Below are 18,523 nucleotides of genomic sequence, written 5' to 3' on the forward strand. Positions count from 1 at the left end.
GGTGGTTTACAGAGGGAGGTGAAAGCTCAAGCATGGTGGGCAGGAGGGGGGCTGTTAAATGTATCAGATTCAACATTATCCAAAAATCCAAAAGACGAGTATGATTTATCACAAACACGTTTACTTACACTGAAACAAAACAGGACATATGTTAATGCTCAGTTTGATTTTATTCCAGAAAAGGTGTTATTTGTCAGACAGATATCAGGATGTCAGAGTGTTAGAGAAAGTCAGTGAAGATTGCTGTGGTACAAATAGAGTCTCTCATCAGTCAGATGGCCCCCTCTGTGGCATAAATTACCCACAATCCTTTCTCATCAGCCGAAAAGTCCAGGTACTGGTTTGTTGAATAACTGTAGGAGACTCTGATGAAGTCACATTGCCAAAATCCAATCCCCCACTGGCTGTTGCCTGAAAAAAAACCCAACACATTTATAATCATATAGTCATTTATAATGAATGACAGATTCACTTGCATGTTTTTATAGAAAATAAGCATCACTTACAATACAGGCCAAAGCAGGATTGAGAGCTTGTAAAAGCAGCAGCAGAGCTGGCAGCAGTATGTCTCACTTTACCTCTCAAGTGTCTCCTGTGGGCTGTCAGACTCTTTTTAAGGACAAATCTTATCACACCATCACAGACACCTTCTCTCTTCCCACAGTTATGGCTTGACAGGCATAATATTTGTTTGTTCACAGCATTTGAAAAAGCCAACACATCAGGTGTGATCTGAACGTACGGTGTGGATGAAAAGAAAAATGCCATATGTAGTGAATTCTGGCAGTACCTTGTTATGGTTATGGCCTGTTGGTTAAGTCATGTTTGTACTATATGGTAGAAAGAGGTCATCCACAGGCAAACACTGTGTCAGGCAGTATAATTAAACTTTTTTTTGCACAGTCACCATCTTCACTCTCAGTTCTCACTGTATTGTGAAGGAAAAAAGCAAATTCCTGGCTTGCTTTGTATCGCTTCCTCATTATCTTCATTGTGTAATCTTATGCATGTGATTTGGGTGGTGCTTTTGAACAGTGTCAGTCATGAAAAAGAGATATTGTGCCACAAGGGAAGAACTTCTGAGTGAAACCAGGAAATCACTATGGATGTACATAGTTTGATTTAGAATAAAAATGATGTGAATTACAGTACCTTTCAAGTAGTCTTCTAGAGACATGAGGAATTCATGCTAAGGCACACTGAAGCTGTGCTGGCAGCTGTTATAGCTCATAGCAGTCCAATGCCTTACTAAGACTTTATTTAGTTCTTTCCTTTAGTTTGTTACCCCTCTGTATGAACTCTGCTGTTTCTGTTGGGTAGTGCCATTCAATTCCATTCAATCCAGTTCTATATGTCTACATTTTTTCAATGTCATAAACCATTGCAAATGCAAATAAACTATAAATAGTGGGCTGCCAACATACACTGAAATTGTGCAAAGTACTACAATGGATGGGTAAAATGAGTGAGGTGAATTAATAATACCTATACTCTCATTTTCTGTCATTATAAAAAATATGTTCAAGAACATTTCGCACAAAGACACAATGAACACTTTTGTAATGCTTGAGCTCATTTATTAGCAATTAATAAGAACAAATGATGCACTGTTAAACATGTAAGAAAAATTAGAGATATACTCACTGATTTACTCAGTGCTGAGATGTCATACCTCAGTAAATCACAGGTAAAGATTTAGCTCAGGGGAAATGGTGACTTCAGCTGTGTGGTTAAAGCACAAATGGTAGTTAACATAGTAGTCATCATTGTACATGCAGAGTCTCTGGTCAGTGGGATTGTAGTCCAGGTTGGAAAACTTATTGTGGGGCCTCTGAAAAGGAACACTAATATAGCTCTCTTGTATGGTTTTGGTGTCATACTTGTAAAATATTTCTTCATGTCACACACCATGAAGGCATTGCGCACATCTGGGTTATAGATACTAGTCTGCCATATCTCCTCAACCCCAAAAGAAAGCTCGTTTATTTTATCAATGACCATTCGGCCACCAGACTCCTCTGTAGCATAGGTCACTCACAGGCCAGTTTTATCAGCAGCACAGTCAAGGTTCTGATTGTTGGAGTTAGAGTAGGACAATCTGTTGCCAGCCCTAGGAATCACCCTTGACTCATAGTTCATGGTGGTTGGGCTGTTGGAGAGGAAAACAGATCTGGTGAACAGAACTGTTGATTGAGGGACGAATGCTGAATATACAGAGCACAACTGTGATTTTTAGAGATTAGAAGCAGGACAAATACTACTTTTATTTTTATTTAGAAATTGTGTGTAACAAAGATGCTAACAGTGTGAAGCAGAAAAAAAAACAGTCTTTCATAGCATTGTATAATGTTTGATAGTCACTTGACAGTTTGTGTGGGATTCTTTGAGCTTTGATTCACACGTTTCACAGTTTTCTTTTTCTTTACTTTCTTGGTTTTGGCTTTAGGCTCTGGCTGCTTGACATTAAGAGCAGGCCTTGATCTGGTCAGGTGGTTAGCCGTGGAGCTTAGCTTGCTGTGGCCCATCTCTGGATCAGAGCGTATACCCTGGGCAGAGATGGACTTGCCTTGAACGGAGCAAGAAGAGTCATCCAGCAGGTTTGGCTGGGAGTAGGAGCGCATGGCTGGGGAACTGGTGGGACGGTAATGGGTGGTGCCTCCTATCATGGGCAGGTGGACATACTCATTGCTCAGATTAGTGACAGAATAACGACTGCTGTTGGACATGACAATGTGGTGCCAAGAGCTTAGAGGAGTGGCAGAAAAGTGCTGAGGGCCACTTGAATCCTCTTTGGCAGCCCCTGGAGATATGACCATGGAGCTGCGTGGTGTTACTGCCTCCACTGCACTCTGGAAGGTCTTGAGGATGCGGTCACTCTTCTGCTTCTCTTTCTTCTGACGGGATTCAACCTTCCTCAGCTGGCGGCGGTGATCCCTCATCATCTGTTTCCTTGTGTCCGCCAATCCCCTGCACACAAACAGATAATCCTATGAACCTTTCAGGCTGCTATGTGGGGCTCTTTTGCAACACCACTGCTTAATGCTTTGCAACAATCGACCATAACACATTACAGGCTTGTGAAGCTTTTAAAAGGCCCATCTGTGAGTGAGAGCAAACAGTAGATGCACTCACCTGTAGTCCACCATTCCTGTCCTGTCACGATCAAGTCTCTGAATGAGCTCCTCAATCTGGTAACGGTCCAAAGGAATACTCGATTGCTATCATATTTTCACAGAATAGAAGGAAAAAGTCAGGATCAGTTAACTTGAAGTTTCTTCTTTCAGTGATTCACCTATCCTTTACAACAGGCTTTTATTGATTCTCTAACGCATGTTGGTCAGTGATTTGCATTAGAAAAGACTTGTGAAAATGATTAGAAGAGAGCTCATCATGCATGATTTCAGAGGATAATTTCAAGGTATGCTATCAGTGAAACTGACCAGTGCAGCACACCACGCAAATGTCATTGACTCTGCATTGTTCGATATATCACTTAATTTGGAAACCTGCACAGCCTTCCTGAAGTCAGCAACAGGGACTCGCATAGTGCCATCTTTGTCAATGTTCCGAAAGAAATCCCACAGACGTAGTTTTCGCTGGTCCAAATAGTCCTTCAAAAACATTGGGAGAAGACATTTTGACAGTTTTGAAATTAATGCAAGATAATATTTTCAAACAAATAGAATGGAAAGCAACCATTCATTTCAGATTAAGGAGTACTTATTCTTATTAGGTGACAAAACAGACCTGGATGACTTTCATGGGATCAACACGTTTTAGTGGTTTCTTAGCTATGAAGCCTCCAACTCCTCCATACTGTACATCTAGACCAGGATGCTCCTGACATGTTACTTCCAGCAGATGCACAAAGTTCTCATTTACCAGCACATTCTGCTTGGGAAAAAAAGTGAACAGACAAGATGGTATATACAACATGGTATTAATTGTGCTTTACTTCATGGTGACAGTATGTTTTGTCTGAACTATAATCAAATGATATGAGAGAAAGACAAAGTGACTAGAGTGGGAGAAGGTGTCACAGTAACTCACACAGCGCCGTTGCTCCGCACATGCACATTACGCACAGTGCGTAGGGAACCAAGTGCCAGCGGGGGCACCAAAAAAAAATCATCAATCATCATAATAGGCTAGGCACTAGTTACGATATGGCACCACAAAGCATTTGTGCTTAGGGCACCCAAATGACTAGCAACGGCGCTGAACTCACGCATATGTTGATCTCCTCCAAGGCAGTTTTTGATGTGTTCTTCACCACATTAACCAGGGCCAGTGCTCCCTCTACTGTTAAAGAGTTGTAAGCCAGCTACAGGAGAGTGAGACAATAAAACTTCAAATATATCTGTAGCCAAACCAATGCATGTTAGCTTAACACAATCTGGTCCACCCACCAGTAGGACTCGGAGTGTGTCATTGAACTCCAGACCCCTGCACAGCATGCCAACGCCTTCATTGGTGAGGCGGTTGTTGTTGAGGTTGAGGTGTACCAGAGTATTATTGAATTTTAAGGCCTCTCCCATGGCCAGGGCACCCTCATTCCCAAAACCATTCCACGATAAGTCGAGGTGTTTCAACATCATATTTACCTATATATGGAGAATGTGATCAGATGTATCAGATTGTATACCAAGTCAGTGATTTTATTAATTTGTCATACAGTCATACCTTGAGACCAGCACAAAATGCCACAGCCCCTTTCATTCTAATATGATTCCAGCTAAGATCCAGCACCTCAACACTCTCATTGTTTGCTGCACAAATGGAAGGTAGAATCATAAAAAAGTACATGGATCCTGTATCCACTTTTTTCTACATTCATCAAGTGAAACAATGCATTTGGCCACATTTACAAAGACAGTAAGATGAGTCAATTTTACTGTACCCAGCAGTTGTCCCAAATATTCCCCTCCTTTTCCACAAAACTCATTATGGCTCAGGTCTACTTCCTTTATTCTGGAATTGCTCTAAATGTAAAAATATTATCAACATAAGAATTGCAAAAGTAACCAAATAACCTTCCATTAGTTAATAGCAAATCACAACTTATGATCCTCAACAGTATGATCACTTACAGACAAGGCACCTGCAAAATATTTAGCATCATCATCAGTAAATCCATTTCCTGTAAGGACAAAATATTAAAAGTTTAAATATACAAAATACTTCTTGGATGACTAAATTCACTGATCTTAATCACAGGGTTAACCCTGACAAGCACCACAAGCTGGTTGAGATTCACTGTTTTGATTAAGGACTTGGTGGAAACTTGAATCTGAATCCATCATTGTGTCTAGCCTGGTCTATGGAGGCCATATCATTACACTGTCAGTACAGTTAAATACTGATGAGGTGCACAGTACCTGAAAGTTTAATACATTTTAATGAAATGTTGTCCAGCAAGATCTTGGCCACACATTCAGCTCCTGCAGACTGCAGATAGTTGTTGGACAGATCCTGAAAACAGGACAGATGCTGGTACAATCTGCTGTATTCCCCATTGCAAAAGTCAAGCAAAAAGTCACCTGAAAAGCGCTTGTGCCCTCTAGTGGCAGGTTTTCTTTCCAACATACCAGGTGTTGAATGGTGAAATTAGCCCTCAGCATCTCTCCAAGGTATTTGGTTCCCTCAGCCTCAATGTGATTGTCTGCCAGTTCCAGAGTATTGATGTGCATATCAGACTAAATACAAAGCGCTTGTCAGAAATGTTTTATTTGTAAAAAGATGCATTCCATAACTGTAACACACTTTCATTTTAAGCTTACCACTAAAGCAATAGCAAGCGCCTTGCAACCCAGGGGTCCTAGCCCATGGTGGCTGAGGGCCATGGTTGTAGAGTCGAGGTTTCGTATAAAGTATGAGACTGGCACCACACCCACCAGCCTGCAGGCCTGAAGGTACAGCTCAGATATAGACATCACCTTGTTGCTCTCCTCTTTTTCTGGAAATGAGTAAGCCAATATAGTATTCCAGTCTATGCATAAAGTCATGAATGTGTGTTTTACACTAACACTTTGTCAAAGCAAACATTGTTTTTTTGAAATTAGAAACGTTTTACCCCTGAATTGTGAATTAAAAGTATAAATTTACAGATTTACAGTTTTAGCGGCATAATTACTTACAATATCAAGAATGAATCCAGAAATGAGTTTAATGTACTTACCATCTGACTCCAAGTCTGTGTCAAATTCATCCTCAGTGTCTTGGGGTGAGGAAGAACAATCATCATCCTTTAAGCAAAGGGACTCAAAAGAGAGTGTCGACATTGCTCTCTGCTGTCAGAGACAATGTTTGAAAGTATTTACCAGACAAGGTAAGCACAGTCTTTGGTTTATTTGTTAATTTATTCCTGTGTGTTCTGTAGGCCTGTGCGCCAGCAGAGTGAAATGAAATAGGTCTGTGCTGGCCGGTGGCAGGTAATTTTACCCCTCAGGTAACATGTCATTAACAATTTATGGCTCAGTGTGGTTACAATTGTGACTTCAGGAAATCCAAGCAAAACTTTAAGCACAACATGACATAGTAAAATAACTTTTCATAGGATGTTGTCAGTTTTCATTTTATCTTTTCTTATGTAGAATGTTGAATAAATTTGTCTTGTTTTATTTATTTTATTCTTTATTTTTTAACAGAGTAAGAAACAACAACACAAAAACAAAAACATCAATTTGGAACCCACACCAGTAACATTTGACTTGACCCTTAACCTCTAACTTCTCACACCATCAACAGAACGCGCATGCGCTGACTTCAGCGGAGAAACATGATTGGCAGCCTGTTATTTTATGCGCTCTATCCGTTGTCACGGTACCTGACTAATCGATTCTCAGGTAAAACTTGCAGTGGTGTCCGTGTTTAAAAGTGTCTTGAATGAGAACCGTGCGTGTATTTGAGTTCAGTAACCATCTGTTGGGAGCTAACGGTTGCTAACTTTAAATGTCGGTCACTGCTGATTGGGCAGTTTGTCCGTTTCTGTCATTACCAGTTTGGTGAGACACGTGTCCTGTTGTCTTCCAGTGACATATAATACATTCTCCTTTGTAAAAACAAAAACCTAATATACATTATGTTGTCGAACTGTACCTAAATCTGACGTTGGCTCGCGGAAACGCTCATGTTTGCATTGTTTTTTTAGCTCGCACTTCCCTCTTTACGTCACAACATCAACACGTGTGACTGCTTTGCCGTGTGGTTTATGTTCAGGTTCAGGTAGACAGTTTTCATATGTGGCGTTCAACAGTAGTTGTCAATGTTTTGGTAAACTCAGTGACACAAATTTTGACTCTGATCTTGTCTTAAAGGGGCCTCAAAGAAGGGTCTGCCACCTGCAGTGGTTTATGGAACGGCAGCGTGGGATGGTGGTACTGTCACAACCAGAAGATTTATCCAGTCTCAGACAACCCTGTTGGACCAGTGCCTCAGTCCAAACTGTGGGGTGGCGGGAGAAACGAAAGAAAGGATGAAAGAACCAAGCCTAGAAAAAGATGACAGTGTTAGGCTTGACACTGACAAAGAACAGCTGACGACTGTCCTGCATGAAGAAACAAAAAATGAGGCTTCACAGATGTTTGAGCTACAACCCCCAGTTAAGGAGAAAGAAGCTGAGACCAGAAATAGACAACAACAAGACAAAGTGGAAGGTCCCATGCAAGAGGATGAGGAAATAATTCACCATAAGGTGTCCTATATGAAGAAAAACACAGAGTATGGATGCATTTTTCCAACTGACCGCATTAGTCCAGAGCAAGAACTTAAGGTACAATTGGAGCACCTGCAGACAGAGGACAGTTCTCCAGAAACCACCTGTCCAGTGCAGAAAAAAATAAAGATACCAAGCTTGGAAGAGTCTGTAACTTCAGCTGAGCCCAGCATATCAGAAACCACCATTCCATTACAGGAGGAGATTCAGACACCAAGTGTGGAAGTGTCAGACAAAACTACAGCAGAAGTGACGGAGTACTGGGATGAATATGCGTTTCCCACTGCTGATGGAATCAATGTTTGGGAAAGCTCTAAGTTGATATCTGCCTCTCTTCTCTCTCACACTCAAAACCACCTTAAAGTCGGTGAGGAATATGATAAACAAACTGGCTGGCACTTTCCTGCAGGTCCTGGTCTGGCCGAAGCGCAGTGCCCACTGTGGCAATGTCCTGCAATGAGCTATTACCCTCCAGCAGACCCAACAGTGCCTTTTGAAGGTGAGGATCTTAATTTTTGTAATTAAGATCCTGGAAATATGTAATATTTCCATGGGAGTGAAATTTGTCTAACTCACCAGTGGTTTAATATCCAACTGTATGGATGTGTTTGTCATCCACCCAGTAATGTGGCGAGTAATGGAGGAGAGGGATGAAACTGCCTCTGCAGCAGAGCCTGTCCTGAAACCATTCCCATTCACAAAGGCCTTGATGGACTTCACTGTTATGTCCTACAACATCCTTGCAGAGGACCTACTAAAAGCCAATCAGGAGCTCTACACACACTGCCCCCTGGAAGTGCTGGACTGGAGCTACCGCTGCAGCCTACTACTCGAGGAAATACTGAAATGGGCACCAGATGTGAGTCAAATGCACCTTTTTTCCTGAAACTAGCTACATTTTATATCTAATCTGAAGTGTCCACTACTGAGTTGCTTATGTCCTGCATGTAGATTCTGTGTCTCCAAGAGGTTCAGGAGAACCACTACCACGAACAACTGTATCCAGCCCTGTCTCAGATGGGTAGGTCATCTGAGACAATATAGTGGAACAGTCATGTTTTGAGGATATTATATTATGACATAGACATTAAATATATTGTCCTCTTGTTTCCTCTCTCTTCCAGGCTACGCCTGTGTGTACAAGCGCCGGACAGGGACCAAGACAGATGGCTGTGCTATTTGCTATCGTAGCAGCTGCTTCTTGGAGTTATCAGTCACACCGCTGGAGTTCTTCAGGCCTGAGACGGGGCTGCTGGACCGTCACAATGTGGGCATTGTTTTGTTGCTTCGTCCGGTGGTTACTCGGGGGTCAGATGTTAAGGCGTTGGGCCCACCCCTCTGCGTGGCCAACACCCACCTGCTCTTCAACCCCAGGAGGGGTGATGTGAAACTAGCTCAGCTAGCCATAATGCTGGCAGAAATCGACAGAGTGGTCAAGTCCTGTAAGGCCAAAGGTGAACACTGTAACCTTATATTGTGTGGGGACTTTAACTCTGTCCCCCACATGCCTTTGTACCAGCTGATCACCACCGGTGAGCTCTATTTCCAGGGGATACCAGCGTGGATGGTGAGACTAAAACATTGCAAAGACCAACTTAGTATAATCAGTGACTATAAAATAAAAAATGATCAGCTCTTGCGGGAATTACCTCTGTAACTATGTGTGTATACATCCATATGCAACAGGTATCCGGTCAAGAGGACTTGTCATACAAAGTCCTTTGTCCCAGACTGTTTGCTCCCCTGTGGCCCAGCTGTCTGGGAATCACTTGCAACTGCCAGTACGCAACTGTCCAGGAGATACTTCAGAGCCAGAGACAGAAACCAGGTCAGTGTTTGAAGCTGTTGCTTGCTTTGTACCTGCTGTTATTATTATAATATTGTTCCAAAGAATGAATTATATTCTTTTGTGTTTCATTTCTTGTCTCGCTTCACGTTGTATATTTGTTGTTCCTGTGTAGGGAAAGGTCAGTACAGCCACGACTTCTTGCTACAGCTGCGCTTCTGTCCAGCTGCATGTGTCCGGCCTCTGAACTTGGAGCTGATCCCTGGCGTGACTGACTGCACACCAGGTACAGTTTTGCAGTACAAAAATGATAACATCACTTAAAATTTATCCACCATTTTCTTATATTTCTACATTGGTTTGAATATCTGGATCTTCTTTGTTTTTATGCACAGATGCTTCAAGGGAAAATCATCAGCCTTATGATAAAAGGTCAGTTAACATGCAGTTTTTGTCATCTTGCCTTCATACATACAGGCTATAGTATCAGATACCAACGTAGTGTCACAGCAGTAAACAATACAATAAAAGTCCAAGTTTCTTTTTTTAAGTTCAACTTAATCTTAATCATTTAGCAAGTTTTGCATGTTATTTGTCAGGTTCATGTGTGATGAACAAAATAAGAAGATATAAAAATGGGGCATAAAAGCTCAGTTAAGTAGAACTGAGATGATTTTAGTAATAACTTTTGTGTCACAGGTTCAGACATACTATTTGTCATCAGTTGGACTTGGAGTCCGTCTACAAACACGTTCTTCAAGGCTCCGGCAGCCCAGAAGTTACAACCCTGCACTCTGAAGTGGGAGCCACTGTCGACTACATCTTCTACAGCCCAAGGCGCACCTTAACTGCTGACGGAAAAGGTATATGACACAAAGGACAGTGTGCATCCCTGAAAGAGTTTGCAAATGTAGATAACTTATTAATTTTTTTCTTTTTCTCAGCTGGTGGTGACTGTGTGAGAGAGGGTTTGAAGCTGACTGGTTCACTCTCGCTCCTATCAGAGGATGTCTTGTGGTCAATGAAGGGCCTTCCCAATTACATATTCCCCTCTGACCATCTCAGTCTTATGGCCAAATTCCAGGTGGACCTGAATGCCTCATGACTGGGTGAGCCCAGAGATGTTGCAGGATAAGTATGTTTCTGTGCAAATGATTCGTGTTTCGCTCTGTGCACATTTGTTTTTTGTTCTTGTTTGTATGGTAAGCATGGAAAAATAATGTTATGCTAGTGTATTTGTTCCACTTGGTTTTCTTCAAATTAATGATGCAGAGCTATTACTGAGATATGACAAATCTTATTAATGATGATGCTGTAATAGTTCATTTAAAAATGAAAGGCAGTGACTGCTTTAACTTATATTCTTGTGATTATCCACTGACTTGTTCATTTTGCCGTCAGCAACTGCTTTATCATATTTTATTTTAAACTCAATTTTCAAATGAGAATTAGATTTATTTGATGAGTCAGTTCTGTTCTTTCAGGTAGTAAAACTACTGAATATTTTTTTTCTTTAACACTTTAAAGAAAGCAAAGTCTGCCTCCCGAGCTGAGATTTTGTTACTCTTTTCTGGGTTTATAATGTAGCACAGTTAAATGCATCCAACAGCACTAAATCCTCCACTTGGTGTCTGACTCTTTGTGTATCCTGCCCGAACTCTTGCTGAGATTGTGACCTGAATATTGGCTCTGCCCCTCCCATCCCACTACACTAAGGCACTCAGTGCGTCAGGGCGAAGATGTCTGTGTATGGTAGGTGTGTGTGGTTGATGCATGGATGAATAATTCATGCAGATAGTTGAGTGTTCATGCATGACAGGGCTTGGCGAGAGAGCTTTGTGTTATATGTGGGCAGTATGATGTCTGCACAGGTGATTCTCATCAGTCTTTCACTCCTCATTCATTCTTGTCACTGTGTTAATGTATTCGCCGTATAATACAGTCATCCGTGAGTTGAAAACGTTAATGTATCAGATTGTGTGTATCTTTACTCCCCTTGTGGCATCAAACGCATGCAAGTAAACAAAGTAGGTCAGTAGGCTTTCTTCACTAATAGGTCATTATGCCTTCTGTTTATCTTACAAACACTGGTGGACAAAGTGTTTTGACATCTGGAATCTGGGGGAAGCCAGGATAGGGATCTGTTTATCATGACTTCTCTTCACCAAGGCAACTGCCATAACATTAATAAAGCCTTGTTTTAAGGAGCTCACTGGCACCAATCTTGCCACTCTTTCACACATGTAGTTGTAGAGTCGTATCACAACATTGAGAGGTATGTTGTTGGCTTACTGCTTCCTTGCTAACATGTTTTCCCATTGATTGCAGGAGCCATTAAGCCATATTAGCTGATGGCTGCACTGAGGTGGACTTGCATCCATCCACTGGAGGATCCATTTAACTGCACAATCCCTGATCACACATCTAAACAATGTGGTGAATGGAATAATAATGGCAAACAATGTCAGACTTGTTTTTAAATTTCAGATGTTGCAAGTAATCTAGTAGATATTGTGAGATCCAGAGTGTGAACACACTGAAACTGCCCCATTTGGTTTGACTGGGGTGTTTTTAATGCACTGTTTTGCTGCACACAGAGGGTTATTCTTTCCTTTTATGGAGTTGTTGGCATTAAGTTTCCTTTGTATAAACGGGTAGCGTTAAGAGCTCTCCCGAGTCCATTCTCGTCATCATTTGCCTCGCTGCCAAAAGCTGCCCTTCAACTGAGGACACCCTGTGCTCAGTTTGAACTGTTGACTGTTTTGGCCCCATTTCCTGTCTGACAACTGATTACAGTGCTGAATATCTGGGTTTTTTTGGATTTAGACTGCTTAAATTAAAGCAAAGTAATTAAATACATAACTGTGAGCTTATAAAATCGCTATCATTACAACATTGAATAGGAAAACAAAATTGTCGTCACAATCAAAATGAGACTTTATTGTGATCCTGTAAATCAACAGTCTTCTAGTATAAAACAGCTGTGTTACAGACAGAGCGCTGAAAGGAAAATGGACAACACCTACAGTACTGGACACATTAAAATGACGGCTGCTGCAACATTTTCAAGTGTGGTAAATATTAAGCGGTCCACTGGTGAACACCAACACTGAAGGAGGTATAAAATGACAGAATATCTGATTAAAAAAAGATTTACAAAATGCAGATAAAAGTGCTGTAAACAAACTTCTTTACACCTTAAATGGAAGTCAGTTGCTTGGATACCATTTAAGGCAAGTGAAATATTGGATAAAATTGCTACAAATCAAAGTTAGAAACAAAGCAGTCATACAGTACATATAGACTGACTTGTCATTACTTTACATCTACATAAAATGCAGATAAGATCAATCAGCTGCATTGCCATGGAAATCTCGATAGCTGTCTTGGTTCATGTGAAAACTTCTGTTTCTCAGTATCACTCAACAAATACTCTTAAATACACTTAGGTATATTGTGTATCCAGTCCCATATTCAGTCAAGATTTCAGTAATTTACAGAGCATGCTAAACATACTAGCATCTGGATATTAGCTGTCAAAGAACTGTCTCACACTATTCATTCATTTTCAGTATTTTGGAAGAGCAGAGATTACACTGCTTTTTATTCAGTTATGCAATGAGATAATGTGGATATAAAAAGTGTTTTTCTTCTCTTTGAATTTTCATACAAGGCACGAGGGTAGTGGTGGCAAACTAGTCACTATACAAGCAGTAGCTGTCCAGCAGAGCCTAAGTGGATGTAAAAATCACATTACATATATTTGCACACTTACAGTACGACGATACAGATTGCAGACAAACCTTAAGAGCTTTTGTTGAACATGATAAAACCACAGAAACCTATGATATGTCCAGTAGCACATTTCCCTGACACTGGGAAAGATTACCACTTAGTGTAAGAATCATATTTCTCATGGTGTTGAGTTAGCAGAACTCTGCAGTTATTGAAAAATCTTTACAATGTACTGCACATTTGACACCTTTTTATGATTTGGGAACATTGGGAACAGCACCAATCACTATCCACAGTGCAGCTCCAGGAAACGCCTCTAACAACACAGACATGGGGAAGTGGAATGAGGCGTTTGTTTTGAGAGGAAAAGTTGCTGGTGACCTATTCAACACTGCATCCTGTGAACAGGCCAATATGTGTACAAAAAATAGTAAGAAGAGTAAATTGATGACCCTATGAAAACAACTGTGTGGTACCTTGTGACTTTACAAGCGAGCTAAAATTCTTCTTCAAACTCGAATCTGGTATCCATTCATGTCTGCAGATGATTTTTGCTCCAAAACCTTCTTCTCTCCGGAGGGACTGCAACGAAACAGACACAAGACAACGGGTTTTATTCACACAAGAAGGAAACTGTGACCAATTCACGAAGTACTTCACCTTGCTCATAAGACAGTTATAGTGTTTCCAGTGTCTAAAAACATGTCACATCAGTGACTAGTGCCTGTATTTTTAGTGCAGATCCAAGTCATGTGGAACACATGATTAATCGTACCGTCGCTCAACACGGCTGATCCTGCGAATGGGGCTGCTCGGCCCTCTGAGGGGTGAGCCCATGCTGTTTCTTCGGTCTTTGGTAGGAGAGGGTGGTGCAGGCTTTCCTATCTGCAAAAACAGTTCACAGAATTTCAATCATTTTGCATACAGGCAAGTTGACTGTGCTCATGTCCCTGTTGTACTTGGGGGGGGGGGGGGGGGTCAGTGTCTGAAATGAGTCTGTATTTTTAATGTGACTGTGCAGAGTACCCACTGTAAAAGATCAGCTAGATAGATTGAGCCAGCTGTGCATGAAGCGCCGCAGAGCCGAGTCAAGCCATCACATTAGTTTTATTATGCACAGAGCTCAGCATCAAAGCTGCCTTCATTATGTTAGCATGAGTGGTGATGAGAGGGCATCATTTGAAAGAAATCACTCCTCAGATAGCAGGTCAGCTAAGTGTCACTGTGACCGAAGACGTAGCACGTCAACAGAAATCTAATAAACGGAAAGGAGGGGCAGTCCTGCTGAGATTTGATTACATTTCTCATCATTGTCTTCAGTCCTGCACAGGCTCAAGCAGCCTGTACTGGTGTCAACCGCAATGAGATTTTAAATATACAAAATTTTAACAAAAAAAGAAAATTTGAGAAATATAAAGCAAAAGTTAAATGTGCAAAAACATTTGCTTAATGTTTGGATTGCAGTTTCCCTGCACTGACACTGACAGTGGTTAAGAAAACTCCAACACAGTGCTGTACCTTCAGCCTCATGTCTCGAGTGTGCCTCTCCAGCTCCTTCCGAAGCTCCTCCTTGCTCAGCTTCTCCAGGTCTAGTATCGAATGTTTCCATTCTATCTGCTCCACGCTGTGAGGGTCATGGGACACGTACTGGCCGATCCTGACCTTACGCAGCGTGTGCCAATAGCCCCTGTAGGCTCCTTCGAATTCTTGCACCAAGTCCATCAATGTCCGGAGCTCCAGGGGCTTGAACATGAGGTCCTCCCTTCGGCTGATGCCCAGCGCGCCAAAGCGCCCTCCACTGTGGACTCCTAGCACGATGTGGTGGAATTGGTTCCCTGAGAACTGAGACTGAAAGCTGAGGGGGAAGCGCTCCACACCCGGCATGTTGTTAGTGAGGTAACTGTGCAAAGCTGGGTCAAGGAAATTCTATCTCTGATTGTCAAGTCTTGAGCAAAATTTGGAAAGACAACGTATTTTAAGTGTACCACATAAGACATCACACCCCACTACCGGAACAAGTTTGGTTGTTGTTGTGTGTGTTTTTTTAAAAAAAGAGCTTTCAGTCTAAACAGTCATGGCAATGAAACTTCTAATCAAAACATAGAAAGTGTAAAGTCACATGCTGTAAAGATACATCCCAAGGATCACCGCCTCCAGGCATTTGATTGGCAGAGCCTCCCGTGTCATCTCTTTAGCAATGTCCATCAACCTGTGCAGAACAATGGAACATTGGTTATCCATGATATAAGACACTGGTATACTACTGCGTGCACAGCAGATGATATGAACACCCTGTCAACAAAAACCAGGGAAATCTGTGCTACTAAATTTCATAAAACAAGGTCCAGATTCTGTTCCAGGCCTGTACTGCTTGATGTTAATTTCTACTCACAAAGCTCGGAGATACAGCTTCTCTGTATGTATCAGCAGCATATGCTCAAGCACAAGAAATCAACACGCACTGTCGAAGACATCTGGTGGCTGCTGCCATAAAGTTCTGAGTCTAAAACTGATGATCAGTCTTGGATAAAAGTAAAAATGGGCTTACGCAGTAAGAGGCCGGCTTTTCTTAATTTCAAAAAACTGTGTACCCGTGTGATTGTACCTGTACGACAGAGTTAAGGTGATAAAATAACAGGGAAAATACTGTGTACAGCAGGGAGGGGAGAGAAACACTCAGTGCTTTGTGTTATTCATAGTTTGTTTGTTAATTATAGATGAATCTCTGCTCTGACTGGAAATGAAGCCTAATATAGTATCTAAAGTGGCCCACTTTTTAATGTCGGGCCCATATTTATCAAAGTGTGTCAAAACAGTTGGTCAGTAGGATTGATAAAAGGTAGTTTGTAAGCATCATCCTTACATTTTACAGTGCATAAAATATATCTTCCATACTATAAACGAGATGTTATCAAAAACAAATTACTACTGCTGCACTAACAAGTCAGCTGTCCCAACTTAGTCAAAGGATACTGCAATTCCCTGATGTATTTCTGTATGGCTTCCAAGCGCTGTGGGATAGTGGTGGTAGGCTGGTATGTAGGCACACTCGGTATTGGAATCTGTGGGGCAGAGCAGGCAAATGACTGCATCACCATTGTACAATCCCAATATTCATTGCAGCTGGAGAATGTAGTCTTGTGTAACTTCTATGCTCCTCTCTATCTATCTTAACAAATGACAAGAGTTATCATAATTGCTCTTTAACTTGTCATTCCCATGAGAAGTGAATGAAGAATACCATTATTCTGCATCTTAATCAATCTGTAGCATTCAAGTGTACTGTGAACAAAACAAGCATTGTGCTTTACTACTATTACGACAGCACAAATTATCATAGTAGGCAAGTGGCATATGGATTTGTATATTGTCATGTGGGACTGCAGAGCAACACTGTATTCAACATTTTCCACGACACTAAACTGCTTCTCCACTACGTGTACATTTCGCACGCACAGCGTGAAGCACACCAGTAACTCCTGTCATGTGGAATCAGCTGCAGCTTTCCAAAGCCAACACTTTTACCTTGGGAAAGTCGGTGGCACCCCGGATCTCCCTCGCCAAAGCTTCACCACTGGGGTGTATTCGGGCCACATGGCGCCACATCCTCTCCCAAGTCTCCTCATCCACCGGGAGGCCTCCTCTGTTCACATAGAAAGGCACCCCTCCATCCCTCAGCTCTTCTTCACCTTCATCCTCCTGCTCCTCGTCTCTCTCCTGCACCGAACCCACAGTGGCCCTCAGCATCTCTCTTCCACCAGGAATCTCCCACTGAGTCCAGGCACACAGAATGTCCACACGGATGCCTTGGACCTATTCGCTGGTTAATCTGCTTGCGGGGTTAAGTAGGTTCCCACAACAGATGGCCAACTCATGACACACACAGCACCATGTGGCACCCGCGCTTCAAGTCAAAAGTCAGTGCTGTTGTGTCTTAAATCTGCTGTAATTTAACTCACCTTTGAAACCAAGATGAAGCAGCAGGAGAATCAGCAATAATGTCACAAGCGAGGTAAAAAAAATAAATAAAAACAATCCTCTTTTTTTAGAATTAAGAATTTTTCTGTAAGTATTCAGCACTTTGGTTCAGTCTAGCAGCCCACAGGCCATTCAATGATCACATACTCATCTAAATAAAAACTAGCGTTTACACGTGTAGGCTATTTTAATGACGATGCTGTGAAAGTTCAGTAAGCAAGCACAAGAATGTAACGTTATCAGTCTGAAAGAGGATTGACTGCAGACAACAAAGTATTAGACATCACAAATTTCCTGCACCGTTAGAGGTCATTCACGTCACAGATATCCGCCAAATCACCGCTGCTGTACAACCCATCACCTCCACCCTCCTCAAACGTCCGCTTCATCTCCGTTTCAAATCGTTTTCTTCGAAGTCAGCCAGTTCATTGTTCACAAACACACTCCTGGGTTCAGCAAATGCGGGTTGGATTCACGTCCAACGAGCTGCTCAGACACTCCCAGACCCCCCTCTACTGCGCATGCTCCCAATTTGGCAGATGATCTCAGCCGTGACAAATGCTGCATTCAGGTGCTCTCCGAAACACTTTCTTTCAGTCTTACTATTGATAAGCTAACAGTCCAAAATTTGGTGCTTTGGTGTAAGGATGAATAGAAGTACACATATTTCAGGGTAATTACAGATTACTTCCACATAAAGTGAAAACTATTAAAAAGTAATGGCAATTGACATCGTGGGATTGTTCTTATTGATATGGTCGGCCAAAGTGTGACAATGATTTTTTTTTTTTTTACGTTATTAATCCCAAACCGGGGAATTACTTTTCTGCATCACTGATTGAAACACACACACATGCAACATGCAGTGAAACACACAGGAGCAGTGGGCTGCTACTGTCAGGTGCCCAGGGAGCAAAAAAAAAAAGAAAAAAAAAAGGGTACATCAGTGGGCTAATGAAGGAGGGGTGGGGGGTTGGGTGTATGATTTATCACTCCATCACACCCAAATTTTTCCTGGGGAATCAAACCGGCAACCCTCTGGTCACAAGCTGCTTCTCCAGCCACTAGGTCACAGCTGACCCCGAATTGTTTATACTAACAGTTTAAATTCCAGCATGCTCTGGTCATGTTGGCCAGACCAGTTGACTTCATTACCTTTTCAACTGCCACTGATTTATTAGTTATGCTAAAGTGAACTAATGCAAGACAGCAATTAACACACACAACAACAAACCTAATATTTCCCTGGGTTATCTTTCCCATTGATACACTGGTGTCTTTCCTCATAAACATGCCTGTACACATTTGTG

At 41.8% G+C, this 18,523-nt stretch overlaps 3 protein-coding genes across 10 annotated transcripts; 1 reads left to right on the top strand and 2 right to left on the bottom strand.

Moving 5' to 3' along the window:
* Positions 1–1,709: 1,709 nt before the first annotated feature.
* On the bottom strand, positions 1,710–6,354 carry LOC124071944 (leucine-rich repeat-containing protein 74A). Its single transcript, XM_046413023.1, has 13 exons — positions 6,179–6,354; positions 5,781–5,956; positions 5,589–5,696; positions 5,379–5,472; positions 5,091–5,140; positions 4,901–4,982; positions 4,684–4,769; positions 4,410–4,604; positions 4,229–4,324; positions 3,748–3,891; positions 3,507–3,611; positions 3,133–3,218; positions 1,710–2,967 (listed from the first exon to the last, which is right to left on the bottom strand). Exons 1-13 carry the CDS (start codon positions 6,279–6,281, stop codon positions 2,358–2,360), a joined length of 1,935 nt encoding a protein of 644 aa, XP_046268979.1. The 5' UTR covers positions 6,282–6,354; the 3' UTR covers positions 1,710–2,357.
* Positions 6,355–6,693: 339 nt separating this feature from the next.
* angel1 (angel homolog 1 (Drosophila)) lies at positions 6,694–12,267 on the top strand. Of its 4 annotated transcripts, XM_046412067.1 has the most exons (12): positions 6,847–6,979; positions 7,150–7,224; positions 7,317–8,213; positions 8,338–8,573; positions 8,666–8,735; positions 8,839–9,281; positions 9,401–9,542; positions 9,676–9,786; positions 9,896–9,932; positions 10,200–10,363; positions 10,445–10,609; positions 11,829–12,267. In XM_046412067.1, exons 1-11 carry the CDS (start codon positions 6,952–6,954, stop codon positions 10,603–10,605), a joined length of 2,364 nt encoding a protein of 787 aa, XP_046268023.1. In that variant the 5' UTR covers positions 6,847–6,951; the 3' UTR covers positions 10,606–10,609; positions 11,829–12,267. The 4 variants fall into 4 exon arrangements, with proteins under 4 accessions (XP_046268024.1, XP_046268023.1, XP_046268022.1 ...); XM_046412066.1 differs by lacking the exon at positions 11,829–12,267 and having other exon boundaries at positions 10,445–11,470; XM_046412068.1 differs by lacking the exons at positions 6,847–6,979; positions 7,150–7,224; positions 11,829–12,267 and adding an exon at positions 6,694–6,845 and having other exon boundaries at positions 10,445–11,470.
* A 152-nt stretch (positions 12,268–12,419) lies between these two features.
* Positions 12,420–17,741, bottom strand: vash1 (vasohibin 1). Of its 5 annotated transcripts, XM_046412073.1 has the most exons (9): positions 17,514–17,740; positions 17,195–17,207; positions 16,761–17,064; positions 16,209–16,297; positions 15,784–15,840; positions 15,370–15,444; positions 14,754–15,135; positions 14,011–14,120; positions 12,420–13,817 (listed from the first exon to the last, which is right to left on the bottom strand). In XM_046412073.1, exons 3-9 carry the CDS (start codon positions 16,980–16,982, stop codon positions 13,745–13,747), a joined length of 1,008 nt encoding a protein of 335 aa, XP_046268029.1. In that variant the 5' UTR covers positions 16,983–17,064; positions 17,195–17,207; positions 17,514–17,740; the 3' UTR covers positions 12,420–13,744. The 5 variants fall into 5 exon arrangements, with proteins under 5 accessions (XP_046268029.1, XP_046268028.1, XP_046268027.1 ...); XM_046412072.1 differs by having other exon boundaries at positions 12,420–13,551; positions 13,712–13,817; positions 16,761–17,741; XM_046412071.1 differs by having other exon boundaries at positions 17,195–17,740.
* Positions 17,742–18,523: the final 782 nt, after the last annotated feature.

Source organism: Scatophagus argus, chromosome 15 (genome assembly GCF_020382885.2).
Source record: "Scatophagus argus isolate fScaArg1 chromosome 15, fScaArg1.pri, whole genome shotgun sequence".
In the NCBI taxonomy this organism is placed as follows: Eukaryota; Metazoa; Chordata; class Actinopteri; family Scatophagidae; genus Scatophagus; species Scatophagus argus.